This window comes from Musa acuminata, chromosome BXJ2-1, assembly GCF_036884655.1.
Source record: "Musa acuminata AAA Group cultivar baxijiao chromosome BXJ2-1, Cavendish_Baxijiao_AAA, whole genome shotgun sequence".
NCBI lineage: Eukaryota > Viridiplantae > Streptophyta > Magnoliopsida > Zingiberales > Musaceae > Musa > Musa acuminata.
In genome coordinates, this window is record NC_088338.1 from 20,070,906 (window position 1) to 20,086,602 (window position 15,697).

At 39.5% G+C, this 15,697-nt stretch overlaps 1 protein-coding gene across 2 annotated transcripts; it reads left to right on the forward strand.

The window, feature by feature from the left end:
• The first annotated feature begins 6,681 nt into the window (after positions 1-6,681).
• On the forward strand, positions 6,682-9,749 carry LOC135599070 (uncharacterized). 2 transcript variants are annotated; one of them, XM_065093770.1, is made up of 3 exons: positions 6,682-7,183; positions 8,174-8,329; positions 8,672-9,749. In XM_065093770.1, exons 1-3 carry the CDS (start codon positions 7,069-7,071, stop codon positions 9,568-9,570), a joined length of 1,170 nt encoding a protein of 389 aa, XP_064949842.1. In that variant the 5' UTR covers positions 6,682-7,068; the 3' UTR covers positions 9,571-9,749. The 2 variants fall into 2 exon arrangements, with proteins under 2 accessions (XP_064949842.1, XP_064949844.1); XM_065093772.1 differs by lacking the exon at positions 8,174-8,329.
• The last annotated feature ends 5,948 nt before the right edge of the window (positions 9,750-15,697 follow it).

Sequence of the window (15,697 nt, forward strand, 5' to 3'; positions counted from 1 at the left end):
ATGAGATCCAATAAGAGCTAATAATAGATTATTTGGTAGTGACCAACTAATCTAAGAGGCTTACGTAATTGGATGAAGATCTAGTATCTAATAGGATAAGATCCATTAGGGTTAATTGGGGGTCTCTATAAATAGGAGTGAACGAAAGGCCCATAGGCTGGGGCTTCTTAGTAGCCATCTACTATTCTCCTCTCCCCTTCTCCTCCTCAGATAGTAGGTGCGGAGATTTGAGGAGTGTTGTCGCAGCCCTATTGTGTAGATCACCGTTAGAGAGGAGGACGCTTAACCTCTTTCATCCTTTCCAACAGACATATATGGATTCAGGGATATATGATCTTCCTAGGTAACACAACTATCTTACATGTGGTTTTCTTTTTCATGGGTTTTGTGCACAAATTTATGCACGACGATGAACACGTATTGAGAAATTTGGGGTTTTTGTTTTATGTTCTTCCACTGCGCATATGATGTCGCTCCTAGATTTCCTAACAGTAGTATTAGAGCCAAGTTGTTCATGTGAAAGATTGGTTTTGAACTGCATGTATTATGTTTTAGTAATGCTTTAGACGTCAAAATTATTGACGCAAAAGCGAGAAAGGGTAGCAACTATTGCTGCCCTTACAGATGGCTGTGTTGCCATTTGCGTGAAAAGGTTGTTTGCAGCCTTAGCCACAGTGTGTAGGTGGCTGGTGGCCGACGACAACGCTTATGGGCAGGGCGCCCATAGGCAGGCACTTGCATATAGTGATTGCGTCGGCGGGTGGGGCACCTGTAGGCAAGCTGCCTGTATGTAGCGGCTGCGCTTGCAGGCGGGGTTCCCGTAGGCAAGTCGCATGCATGCAACAGCGACGCCCATAGGCAAGTCACCACGTAGGCGTTGCGCTCACCTACAGGTAGGCGGCACATCACCCGTGGGCGAGCAGCCTACAAGGGTGACACTCGCCTGCGAGTGAGCTGCCTACAAGGGCGGCGTTTGCGGGGGGTCGATGGCCACCCTCAAGGGGCAGTGTCGCCTACGAGAACAACGCCCACGGGTGAGCCACCTGTAGCGGTGCCTGTAGGGGCGCCCGCCCACAAGGAGCGGCGAGGGTTTTTCTAGGCAAAAGATAATTTTGCCCCTTAGAATTTCATAATTTCTGAGTCTATTCTTCTTATCTAAATTATCAAAATACTCTTCATAATTCAAGAAATTCCCTATATATCCCAAATTTCATAAAAATATTAGTTAATTAAATGGTTTAATTAACTATTGTTATTATCTAGTAGTCAAGCATGATGATGATATTTACATGTGATGTATGATATTGACATATGATCATGGACCGTGTGATGTGTGTGTACAAGTGATTATTATTATTAGGGCCTACGAGCCTCCATTTTATTTTTCATTTATTGTCGGGCCAACGTGTCTACGATTAAGTTGTAATCACACGAGGAGGCGCAGCGGGAGCGTGGAAGCACGATAGTAGGACCCACGAGGTCGAGATGGACAATCGTGATGCATGGAGATGCGTCGAGATGTCGACGAAATCAGCAATGATTAGATGGATGATCATAAGGCATGGAAATGCACCACCGCATATATAAATCTTGATGTGAGTGATTATGTCACGCCACTCGAATTTAATTTTCATTCAGGAGGTGAGAGAAGTTTTCTCTCCTCTCTTTACAACTCAAACTTTGAAGAACAGAAAGAGGAGAACTAGCAGTTTTGAGCTCTAAGAACCACAGAAAGACAGCAAGATTTCGAGTGTGTGTTCTATACTTTCAGTGCTGAATGGGTGGGGTATTTATAGGCCCCAACCCAGTTCAAATTTGGAGCTCAAATCTGTCAATTCCCGGAATTCCGGGATCAGGTGGCTGCACCTCCTGACTGGGGCGGTTGCACCGCCTGGCAGAGCACGAAAACTGAGCCTATGGGCGGTGCCACCTTTGTTAGGGGCGGTTGCACCTCTCTGCCAGAGCTCGAAGACCGAGCTCAGGCGGTTGCACCGCCTGACTGGGGAGGTTACACCGCTTGGCAGAGCTCGAAACTTGAGCTCTGGCGGTGCTACCTCTTGGCAGAAGAGGTTGCACCGCCCAGTCTTACTCGGAGACTGAGCCCGGGGCGGTGCCACCTCTTGGCTGGGGCGGTTGCACCGCCCAGTCTCGTTGGGAGACATAGTCTGGGCGGTGTTACCTCCTGGCTTGGGCGGTTGCACCTCCCACAGCAATTTGATTCTTTCAGGGGCCCAATTGCCCCAAGATTAAGCTAATGGGATCACCTCCCATTTCTAACTTAATCAATGTCCTAACTACGATTATTTCCTAAGACATATTCTGCAGCTTGCTCCGGTGCGTCAATCGCTTCTTCCGGCAAGTTTCCGGCGAACTTCCGTCGATCATCCGACGAACCCTCGGTGATCCTCCTACAGACTTCCGGCAAACTCCTGGACTTGCGACGATCCACTTGGCAAGTTCTGACGAGCTCCTTTGGCAAGCTTCTGGACTTTTCGGATTTGTTCCCGCAGAACCTCCGACGACTGTCCGAACTTCCGTCGAGCTCTTGAACTCCCAACGTGATCATTGTCATGACTCCGGCGCAACTCCTGCTGCTTGTCTTACTTTCATCGTAGTTAATCCTGCACACTCAAAACAAAAACTTCGATCAAGACAATTAATCCTAAGCAATTAACCAAGTTGTCCGGCATGTCATTGGTCCCTCGACGCTTCGTCCGATTCTTCGGCGCATCGTCCTTTCCTGCAGCCTATTGCCCAATCGGCCAGTTGACTCCGCAACTCCGATATCCTTGGCACAATACCTGCTCTTCTTGGCCCGATGCCCGAGTCCACGGCCCGAAGCCTTCTGTCGATACGTCGACCGATCCACCGGCCCGACGTCCAATCTTCTGACATGTTCCTCCAGCATAACATGATTTTCCTGCTTTAATTGTCTCATCCTGATCGAGGCATCCTGCATCACTCAAAACGCAGATTAAATCATAAACATATATCAAGTAGTTTCATCATCAAAATACGAGATTCAACAGTAATATAAATGAAAAGCATGAAAGAAATATAAACCTAGTTTTATAGTGGTTCGATCGTCATGACCTACATCCACTCCCGATTCCTCTTCACTCGAGGCCACCGACTTCCACTACCGATCTTCTTTCAATAAACAAAGATCAACTACCCTTTTACACTCTTTCTCCTTTTCATAAGCTCAGGAGAGAACTTTTATAGAACCTTTACACCTCTCTTTTAGACCTCACTCCTCCCTTAGAAAACTTCTAACTCTAGGAGGAAGAGACTCTAAATCCCAATAGAGTTTCTAATTTTTTTCAAGTATTCTTTCCCTCATTTCAACTTAATTTTGTGCGATGCCAAGAAAAAATATCTAGGGTATTTATAGACCCCAAATGGTTTAAAAATTGAGCCAAAAAAGGTCTCATACTGGGTTTCCTAGGTCCTAGCAGTACCATCGCTTGTGTTGGGTGGTACTACCGCCTACAACATTGACACTAGGCAATACTAACGCCTAGTTTAGTGGTACTACCACTTGATAGAGCCTCGAAGATTGGGCTCTGGTTGTACCATCGCTTGATAGAGCGATACCACCGCCTGACAGCATTAACTGCCGGTGGTACCACTACCTAGTCTGGGCGGTGCCACCGCTTGACATGGCTCAAAGTGGCCGAGTGGGCTATCCATCTAACCCAACTCAGCTCTAACTTAGGCATAATGGCCACCTATTTGAGTTGGCATAATTCCAACCCAATTACAACTTAAAACTATTTCGATCTAAACAATTATTACAAAGCATTAATCTCATATTGTCTGGCATGTCATTGATTCATTGGTGCTTCATCCAATCCTTCGGCACATCGTCCTCTTTTGTGGTCTTTTGCCCAATTGACATGTTGACCTCCGCAACTCCAATCTCCTTAGCGTAATGTTCACTCTTCTAAGCCTGACGCCTGAACTCATGACACAAAGCCTTCTACCGACACGTCGATCGATCCTCCGGCTCGACGTCCAATCTTTTATCATGTTCCACTCTAGCCCAACATTGATTCTTCCTGCTTTAATTGTCTCTTCATGATCAAAGCTAGTTCTGCGTCACTCAAAATATAGATTAGATCATAAACTCTATCAATTAATTTCATCATCAAAATCCGAGATTTAACAAGTGCCACCACTTGACGTGACTCCAAGTGGCTGAATAGGCACTCCAACCGGTCCAATTCAGCCTTGTTTAGGGCTCAGTTATTCCCAAATTGAGTTAGTAGGATTTCTTCCAAAACTAACTCAAATTAAAATCCTAACTACAATAGTTAAAGACTAAAACAATTTACAATACAAGGAATTTAAGTTGCCTAGTACATTACTTGTTCAACCGAGCTCTTGGTGAACTTCCAGCGAACTTCCGATGATCTTTTGGCGAGCTTTTGGCAAACTCCTAGAAAACTTCCGGCAAGCTTTCGGTGAACTCCCGACAAACTTCCGATGAGCTTTCGATGAACTCCGTCCTAACATTGGATTCTTCTTTTATCATTTTGCCTATCTTATGATTGTAATTAATTCTGCATCACTTATCTCAATATATAAATTAAATTATTAATTTATCAACTGATTTTATTATCAAAATCTGAAATTCAACATAAAAAACGCTCAACAATATTTTTTAAAAATTAAGACATTTTGTAAAATTTTTTCAAAAGATACAGGCTTTTTATGAGAATTCATCGTACAATAAAACCACATATAAGGATTTCATATAAAAATGAGATATGCACGTGATCTTATAATGATCTATTTTCTAGAGTAAAACATACTTTCATTTGCTTAAAACAACTGAGATATGCATGTGAGCATATAACCTTTACAATTTTTTTAGTTTAACTTGCACATTTAAGCTTTGAATTTTTTTACAATCTCTTTTCTGAGCTTCCACTACCCAAATTTATTGTTTAAATTTTCTTGTTATATTACATGTCAAAGGATTTCTTTTACGAACGTAAAAAATGATAGCTATAAAGGGTCATCTTTGAACCTTCGAAAAGTAGGAATAAGATGGTTATCTAAGAAAATAGAAAAGAGATTGTAAAGAATTATTTTCAAGCTCAAGAGGCAATAGTTCAATTTATGTTAAATCTTTTTAATCTAGGATTGTATTTACTCTTGAACTTATATAAAGAAGATTACAATTAGTTCCATCACCGCTAACTACAAAAGAAATATATATATAAGAAATATACATGTCTAAATCCATGAACTATATTAATGGGCCCGATGCACATTTGAAGTGGTATATGAGAGAGAAATATACATATATAAGAAACTATTATTTGTGGGATTAACATATAATGATACTCATCCTTTAAGAAAACACAATAACATAACCTAAATCATCTACTATCTTTCAACTTATGAATGCATATTTTCCAATCAAGTATCCCTCAGCTCATATTACGGGTCAAATGAGGTCTTTAAACTATAATTAATGAATTGGTTTATGGTGTATATCTCAATTTTATTCTTCTAACAACCACAAATATGACTAAATGAAAGTGCATAATGTAATACTTCATTTTCGTGTAGATGAAAATTTGAATGGGCATAAATTGGTCTTTTATCTGTGGCTTGGGTGTAAGCATTTTAATTAGTGTTGAAACACAACAAAATTAATAGGTGACTTAAGTATTTAAGACCAATAACAAATTTAATGATTTAGTTATCCCATTATAACAAATGATATCGAAGTTGATTTATAAGAACTCTAGATAAGAAAATAAATTTATAAATGCAATTAAATATATAATATTTATGGAAAAAAATATTTGATTATAACAAATAATCAATATATTTCGAATGTTGAATCAGGAAGGATTAGTAGAAATAAAACATTAGATCGAGCTTTTCTTTGTTGTCAAGGTTTACTGAACATATTAAATTCAGCATTTAAGTAGGAAAAACCATATTAGATTAGTTTCATGGTTTTGACTTTAGATTATCTTAATAGGATGTCAAATCATTAGGTGTGAAAAATTATAATATCTGTATATGTTTGTATTTTATTACATTATATATCAGTAGCCCAACTACCATCCAGCTTTCCTGGGAAGATGGCTGCGGGGAAGGCAGTGCCGCGGCCATTGCTGCGGACGCATCGGACCACGACATCGAAGTAGCACGTCTCGTCCAACGGCGGCGGTGAGAACGGAGCGCTTAAAGTCGACTTCCGGCCCCCCCAGTTTTGGACCACGTATCCTAACCCCGCCCCGTAGGCGAGCCGTGAAGTCAACAGTTCAACCATCCATGCCACTGTCACCGACCGACCAAAATTGACCAAGCTCCTGAGAACCGTGAGTTGACCGACACCGGCCAGCGACACCCCGCTCCTCTGTACGAACTCACGCAGCACCCCACCATCTTGGTCGTAGTAACGAGTCGCACCGGTGTCGGTCCGGTTCGCTAGTGACAAGTGCTGCGAAACACGACCTTTGCGCGACACATGGGGTACGACAGCCCACAGGAAGATAAGAGCCGGAAGAATGGCAAAACCGCGAATAGCCAAAACCTGAGACGGGGAATTCTTTGGATCAGACGATGATGATTGACTTGTTCTTATTTGTTATAAATATTTCTAAAGAAAAAGAAAAGAAAATATGGTAAAGAGTCTTAAAGACTAATTTGGTCAGCACGTGAGAGGACGCTTTTGTTTCCCTACTATCCATCAATTGTTCAACTTCCTCTTTTTGGACACCGTTCGCTCGTGCCCTGCTGATACCATCACTCGCTCCCAAATCACCCTTGTCAAGTTTCGATCTTTACTGCGTATTTCGGCTAAAAATCGTGTTTTTAGGGGTTTTCGATCGGTTTCCCTTTGTTTAGCGTTTTTGGTTGCTCGTAAGCTGTCAGAGTTAGAGAGCGAAAGTGAGATTCTTCTGATACTTTTGGTTTATTTTATTGGGCCTTGTTCTTCTCATCAATCATCGGTACTGTTGTTGTCATTTTGGGAGCTTCGATTGTATTAATAATAGTAGTAGTCGTAGTTGATATTAATATTAATTAGAGGGAGAGGGAATGATGGAGTGGAGGGGGAGGCGGCGACAGCAGCAGGAGGAGGAAGGGGGATGGTGGGGGCCCACCAACCGGCATTCGGGCAAGAAGTACGGCCGGCAGCCGCCTTCGCCCGCTGGTAATCTTTCCTCAAAGGGATCTCTTCTTGGATTTTGTCGCGTGTGTTCCTTGATTTCTTTTCCTTTTTTTTTCTTAGGGTTTTGAATCTTCCCGGTTCGATTTTTTTCTTGTTGTTGTGTTGGCCGATCGATCGACTGTATTGGTCGCGTTTGTCGTGGTAAAGTTAGGATTATTGGTGTTTCTTCGAATTTGGTAGTCAGATTGGGAGGTAGGATGTTGATTGTAGAGATTGATTCCTTTATCATGGATGGTATATCGTCTGTTGATTGGTCATGGAAGTTCCACTCGTTCTTTTTCTTCCTTTCCATATTCGATCTCTCTAGCTTCCAATAGTTTCCCCTTCGTTCTGCTAAACATTATAATGGCTGAATTTTTTGGTTCTGCATGTGCAGCGCGTATAAATCTTCCATGTTCTTCGTTGTTGAAACTTATGATTTTGGGGATGATAGTTTCATGTGGGAGAATAATCTTTTGTTGATTTGGATTTAATTAAATGATATTTTGTTCTTTGCTTTGAGAAGGTACCCTCGATTGTTTCGATAGTTTGTTCAAGTATTGGAGATGATATTATCGTTCTTTTTTCCTTCTAATACAAGCTGCTGTGCTCAACTTCGCCCCTGTTCTTGAAAGATTGTCCACTTTAGTGATTCTTCTGTGCTCAAGACATCACCATTATGGAGAAATTGCTTATCTTCACATATTAGAGTTTTTTACTGTTTGTGTTGGTTTCATCAGTGAGAACTTATTTGCCTATCAATTCCAGCATGTGTTCTGTTTTTTCCTTTCGAAGATAGATATACTATTTTGACATTAGTTTTCACTTTTGGTGTGTCTTATCAACTTGATATCTTCTTTTCTCTTGAGTTTTTAAATTGATGTTGCAAGGCTATATGCAGTTTTAAAAGTGTACTTAACCCATGTAACTAGCTTTTATTTCAATGGATGCATCATGGGATGTAGGAGATATCATTAATTTGCATTTCTGCAGTACATGTAGGTTTGGTCATTTGTGTGCAGCCAATCTATTACATTTCGTGGCCGAAAGCACAAGACTCTTGGCAATGCGGGATTCCCTTGCAAGCAGGAAGGCTTTTTTTCTTGACTCAAATCTTGGTCACAGATTGCGAAGAAGCAATGCACCAAGGCTGGCCTCTTATTCTGCAATAGGATTAAGAACTTCTGTTTAACATATGCCTTCTATAATAAGATGCCTCATACATCCTCTTAGTGAAGTGTTGTCTTATTATGTTCTAGATTTATTTAGGTTCAGTTAATCTTGGTGGTCTCTATATTGTCACTAGACTTTCTTATTTTCACGATAGCTGTGGAAATAAAAGAAGTCAGCAATAGCAAAGCCATTGGAAATTGTAATTTTTGCAGCAATTGAATTATTTGTTATTGGTTGACCACAGAAAGGGGAAAGGATGACTGATCAAACCTTTTGAATCCTTGCTGATCCTTTGTTTTCTGTTTTTGATGGATTCAGGCTTGTGGTGCCAGACAGTTCCTCAGTGGGAGAAGAAGTTCTGTACTGACGTGTGCTTGATACCATGGAGGAAGCTATGTGAAACCAAGAGAGTGATGTCTATGTATGAGAATGTGGTTCAATGGAATGACTCAGCAGGGGAAGAGGCTTTTAAAGATGCCAAGGCCCGCTTCTGGGCAGAGATCAATGGTCTCCCATGTGACATCCCTTTGCCGGATCCTGATATGTACATTGATGTGGTCAACCAGGAAGCCTTTGTCAATCCTCAGCTGGTGGAAGATTTGTATAAGCAGCCGCCGACACTAGATGATGGTGAAAGAGATGCTAGTTGTGGCTGGGATTCCTTTATTTTTGCATATAGACCAGTTCCAGCCTCCGGATGGGGTGACGAGGATCCTGTTCCAACCGGCTGGTTGGGTGCATCGTGTCCAGCTCCCACTCGATGCGGACATTCAGAGGATCCTGTACTGACAAACAACATCACCACCGAGCCTCATTCTGCAATGTCCTATAATAATGCTTTAGTTGGCAATCTGTCGTATTTAGCTACCAAGGATACAGGTGTTTACAAGAATTTTGATTCCCGAAATGTTCATGAAAACCCTTTAAATAAGGACATCAGCGAGAATGCATGGAATCCCTACGAGCTGGAAAAACAATTTGTACATGATAAATCATGGGAAGATGTTAGGGATACTTCAAGAGGTAATGGAAGGGACACATCATGGGATCGTAGGGAGCACAGGAATACTGAATCAGTTGGAAGGTTTAGCAGGAAGAGGAATGTTGGTCGTTTTAGCCTGAGACATGCTTGTCCGAAGGACCAGGTGGAAGATCATCAAACAAATAGCTGGAGAAATTGCAGAGGAAGGAAGAGGAACGAGTATCGACATCACTGACTCGAGCACTACAAACATCCTTGCGTCTTGAGCCACAACGATGTAGTCCAGTGAGATGTTCGGATCAGGTGAATCAGATAAACCTGTGTCCTGATATGCTGGTTGTGCTTCAAATTTTGGTTATTTTGTATAAAGGACATTTTAGCAGGTAATGACTAGAGAAATATGGTCTGCATTTAGGTTGTGTGGCTGGTAATTCATCTAAAACATGTGTGCTAAATGAATTTTATGCAAGTGTGATGCAAAAAAGATAAGCTAATGTTGGTGCCTAAATTGACATCTCATATATTTCATTTGATGTTTTGTTTAGAAGTCGCACTCTATGGCCATTTCATCCCTGAGTAGCCTCGTTGTTTACAGTCGGTAAACAACAGTCGGTATAAATGTTTTGTCGATCCGTCAGTTTTGGAGCCTGGCTGGTACCTTGTTTGATGTTTTTCTTTTCAAGCTTCTCTGTCGTCATCCAGGCATGAGTTGGTTTGAGAATTAAAGTGAAGCATCATCTGTCCAAAACCTTGCATGGTTGGGTTGAGAATTAACCTAATCATACTCTGTCCAAACCTTGAAAGGTCAATCGGGAGCAGCTACCCTTGCTTGATGTTGTCTGGCTATATACAAAAATAAATGTCTGTAACCTGGTAATTGTTACATGATATGATATGTTATTTGCCATCCTTATGCTCTGTAGTGTGCTCCTTTGATAATTAGCTATATCTACTCCATTGTTTAGGCTCGTAGAAATTTTGAATTTGCTTTTATTGGGTGTGTGAGGATGAATCTTTCTAATAACAATAAGGCTGTTCTTCATCTTTTTCAGCCTTTTGAAGCATTAAGGCTGTTCTTTTGCTTAGTTAAAAGTACTACGTTTTTGTTTTTTCGTTGGAACCAATTAAATTAATCTGTGATCAACTTTTGGATTGAAAATTATAAAATCTGTGATCAACTTCTGTGATCAATTAAATTAATCTGGAAAAGTTGAGTAAAGAAAATTATAAAATCTTGCCTTTTGGATTGAAAATTTCTTCTCTCAACTTTTGCTTTGAATGTATTTGACTAACCTAACTAACTGGTAAAGAGATAGTTCATCCCAAACTTTCCACATATTCTTAGCCAAAAAAAAACGAAAAGGACCCTCATTCGTTACAACATTGTCCGATAAAGAAATCCAAGATAATGTGTAATTCTTCAACACTAATTCAAGAAGGCTTTAATCCTATGATGACAAACCACCGTTGGCCATTGACAAATTTTCGTCAACAAAGTTACAGAGAAAGGCTTTATAACAACACATATTTCATAATCACACATATGCATACAAAACCTATATTTGAAAGATGACCGGTGACTACACTAAAAGTGTAACTTACATGATTCCAGAGAAATTTGCTTCACGTCATAACGAAGAAGATCTGTCGTCTGAACTTCCACCCCACTCCACACAGCAGTGACAGGAGACTCATCCTCAACCACTGTCATACAAGCCATATCCATTTTCTTCATTTTTTCTCTTATGGTGAAAGACATGAAGAAATTACAGTTAAGAAGCAACACGAGAATTCTAAGCAGCATGACTACTTTGAGTTATTATTGAAGGAGTTTTGACTAATCAGAAACTCCATGCTTTTGATGGAAAAACTTCAATTTACATAAAAGAAAATACCACAAAACACTGTACATAAATGAATACTAAATTTGAATAACGCTGAAAACGATGAGTAATAAGAGCAATATGGGGCCCATTGCTTTCGGCTTTGTACATTAAGTGATGCTTAGTCAGTTCAACACAGTTTAGCTTCATCCCGTGGACCGTTTATCTCAAACTTGTATTCCTGTATCCTTATAAGCCGGTAAGGGCAACCGACAGATGAATAGTAGAAGACCTAACAAGAGAACAAAAGAGCACACTCATTAATGCAAATGAAAAGTCCAGATGCATCCTGTTGGAGTATTTCTTGATGCAAAACGTGATGAGTCGTACAAAAAGAAAGATTTGCAAAGACGAGCATTATGGCACAGACATGAAGCGTTGATGAGAGACGAGAAGCCACAAGAACTGATGCCACGATTGATGCATTCAAAGTGATGTTATTTGCCAGATTTGGGTTCTTTTTAACACCTGGGGTCTTATCGTGGAACCAGAAGAATCGTGCAGGAAAAGATGATGATGAGAAGCGATGCAGTTAGCGCCACTATTGAATCTGAACCGATAGACCAAGCGAGAGTATGACAGATGGGTGCCAAAAGGTTTAGGCCACATATACATATGAAAGAGGAAATGTTAAGAAAATACCGTGAGAGAAGCTGCACAGAGGGCTGAGTTGATTTGTTATATTGCCGAATCTTGAATTATAATTAGTCAATAAAAATATAAATAACATAAATTTATTATCCTCATAAATATGATAAATGATATGCTTATCATATTATTATAATTGATATAATTTATGATACATGTGTTCCATAAATATGATAACTGACATACTTATATTTTTTTATTTTTAATGTTGAAATATTTTTTTTCTAAAAATATCATTCTTAATAATTTATGAAATATTGATTGAATATATATTAGCATTAATATTTATTTTAAGCATAACATAATAAATCAAAGTATGATAACGAACTTAATATGAGATTTGGCAATAAGCATATATATATATATATATATATATATATATATATATATAATAATAATAATAATTAGAATTGACGATTGAATTTTAATCGGTCTTAAGTAAATCTTAAAGCTTAAATGAGTTTAATTATGATTAACATAAGGAAGTTTGAATTTTAAACATTAAATATATGAAAGATCATAAAGTACCGAGGCATGAATGAAATAATATAAAATTAAATAAAGATACAAATCAAATAGGAGTATTATACTAAATGTTGAGATACATAAGTAATATTGAAAGATAAATTTAGATCAAAAATGTCTTTGTTAAACAAAATTAAACTCACTTGAAGTTGTTGCAATATTAAAATTATATTAATAAAAAAACTTGAAATGAGACATAATGGAATTGAATCCTAAATCTCAAGGTAATATCTAAAGCACCTCTATCTTATTTTAGCTTCATCATTTTTATCAATATGATAACCATAGCCTTTTCTCTTCTTTTTTAGCTATTCTCTTAGTATTTTCTATGTCGACAAGAAACCCCAACTTTAAGGAAGATTGGGATAAGAAAAAACTAATTCTTCTCTTGCTATACATTGGATTTCAAGTTTACAGACTAATTTTTTTAGATACTTTTAAGTAACCTAGATTTTGAATTAATATTTGATTTTAAGATATATTTTGTATAATTCTCTTATGGCTCCAAAGCCTCTAATATGTCCTTAATGCAAAAGTTATGATTGTCCTAATTTGAGATACTCAAAATCTCTAATTTTTTGAAAAATGATTCTATTCAAACTGAATTGACTCACTTAGAGATATGATTAGGTTCTATCCTATAGATATATTTTAAAAAATTCTCTTTATTCTATGAGATTAGAATTGAGTAAATACCACCTTTGTGCACTAAGATACAAGGCTTTATAAGTTCAGATAATCCTAACCCAGTTTCAGCAGAATAGAATAAGTATTAGTAGTAAATCAAGAGGGTAGTTTAACCTCCAAATGATTCTATTGTAAATTAAAAATTAGTGTGTATTTAGATCTATATGTCTCCTAGTGTTTTATTAAATTTCATGATAATTCAAGATTATTTGATAAGTTAAAATAGTGAAGTAAAATTTCTTCATAGAATTATGTATCATCGATTATAAAGTGAACTGTTGAAAGATTAATAGTGGAATCTAAATAAAATTTTAGGTTGAGTATAGTCTATTTTATTAGGGATTTTATCAAAATTTTTCTAAGAATTATTACAATGAGTTATTATAAATCAACAATTCAAGAGATAGGGTTCTTAATAACCCTATACTTTCAATTTCATTAGTGTGTCCCTCTTTAGCACTCTCGATCATTCAGAAATGTAGTCTTTCATTTATATCTTCATTTTTGAGTTTAATCAAGTAAGTATAAGTATAATTTAATATAAAGTAATAGTCGTATAAATTATTATATTCATAATATATTTTGAAAAGTATATTTTAAATGATATGATTATCATGAGCTAAACATGAGGAATATATATATATATATATATATATATATATATATATATATATATATATATATATATATATATATATATATATATATATATATATAGCGGCGTCGCCCCTACAGGTGAGCCCACAACCGACGCCCGCGGGCTGCCGGCCCCCACCCATTGGCTGCAAGCCTATTGTGAGCAAGCTGTTGGCAAGCTACTATAGGCACAGCGCTTGCGCGTGCAATGGTGTTGTGCTGCCTGCTTGCGGCCGCCGCTGCGGACGGCCTACCTACACGAAGATGGCATCAAGGCTGCCATCTTCGAGCGCAATAAGGGCAGCAAAGTTGCTACCCTTTCTCGCCTTTTGCGTCAATAATTTTGATGTCAAAAGTATTACAGAAACACAACACATGCAATTCAAAACCAATCGTTTGCATGAACAACCTAGCTCTGATACCACTATTGGGAAATCTTGGGGGATGACATCACAAGCGCAATGGAAGAATAGAAAATAAAATCCAAGTCCCAAAAAGATGTTCATCGTCGTACGAAGATTGGTGCGCAAAAATCAGCGAAACAGAAAACCACGTATTGTTGAATCTCGGATTTTGATGATGAAGTCAATTGTCATTTGTTGTCTAATCTATGTGTTGAGATAAGTGTGCAGGATTAACTACGATGAAAGTTAGACAAGCAGCAGGAGTTGCGCCGGAGTCAAGTTCATGATCACGTTGGGAGTTCGAGAGTTCGACGGAAGTTCGGACGGTTGTCGAAGGTTCTGCGAGAACAAATCCGAGAAGTCCAGAAGCTTGCCAAGCGAAGCTCGTCGGAACTTGCCAAGTGGATCATCGCAAAGTCCAAGAGTTTGCCGGAAGTCCGCAGGAGCATCACCGAGGGTTCATCGGATGATCGATGGAAGTTTGCCGGAAACTCGCCGGAAGAAGCGATTGACGCACCGAAGCAAAGCTGCAGAAATTGTCTTAGATCTAATCATAGTTAGCACGTTGATTAAGTTGGAAAATGGGAGGTGATCCCATTAGCTTAATCTTGGGGCAATTGGGCCCCTGAAAGACTGAAATTGGGCCGAATGGAGCTAACCATTCGGACCCTGATTGCACCAGGAGGTGCAACCGCCTAGGCCAGGAGGTGGCACCGCCTGGGCTAAGCCTCCCAGCGAGACTGGGCGGTGCAACCTCCCCAGCCAGGAGGTGGCACCGCCTGAGCTCAGTCTTCGAGCAAGACTGGGCGGTGCAACCTCCCTGACAGAGAGGTAGCACCGCTTGAGCTCGGTCTTCGAGCTCTGGCAGAGAGGTGCAACCGCCTCAGTCAAGAGGTGGCACCGCCTGGGCTCAGTCTTCGAGCTATGCCAGGCGGTGCAACCTCTCCAGTCAAGAGGTGCAACCGCCTGATCCCGGAATTCCGGGATTTGATCGTTTTGAGCTCCAAATTTGAATTGGGTTGGGGCCTATAAATACCCCACCCATTCAGCACTGAAAAGATACAGATCCACACCGAATTCTTGATCTTTTCAGTGACTCTAAGAGCTCAAATTTGTGTAAAGTCCTAAAGTTCTCCTCTTTTCTGTTCTTCAAGTCTTGAGTTGTAAAGAGAGGAGAGAAAGGATCTATAAGGGTTGTCTCCTGAGCCCATCAAAAGGAGAGAAACTGTAAAAGGGCAGTTGGCCTTCGCCCATTGAAGGAAGGCCCCTAGTTGACGTCGGTGACCTCGCCGATGGAGGAAGCCAAAAGTGGAGTAGGTCAAGACTGACCGAACCACTCTAAATCTCTGGTTTGCGTTTATTTTGAGCACTTTATCATTACTGCAAACCTCCTACATAGCTACTGCTCTCTGCGCTTTTACGAACAAGCTTCTAAGTTCTAATCTTTCCGAATCTGTATTCAGACGTCAAAAGGTGTTTTCGTACGATCTTTACATTGCAGCTTACATTTACGTCTTGAATCTGTTTATAACTGCGAACTGTCTTCTGCGCTTTTACGAACGAGTTTCTTTACAGTTTA

What these genes read in the sequence shown, in the direction of transcription:
- LOC135599070 (XM_065093770.1), top strand. Translation starts at nt 7,069, where the DNA reads ATGATGGAGTGGAGGGGGAGGCGGCGACAGCAGCAGGAGGAGGAAGGG. An exon ending in GCAGCCGCCTTCGCCCGCTG is followed by an intron (nt 7,184 to 8,173) that starts GTAATCTTTCCT and finishes GCATTTCTGCAG; the next exon opens with TACATGTAGGTTTGGTCATT. An exon ending in CGAAGAAGCAATGCACCAAG is followed by an intron (nt 8,330 to 8,671) that starts GCTGGCCTCTTA and finishes TGATGGATTCAG; the next exon opens with GCTTGTGGTGCCAGACAGTT.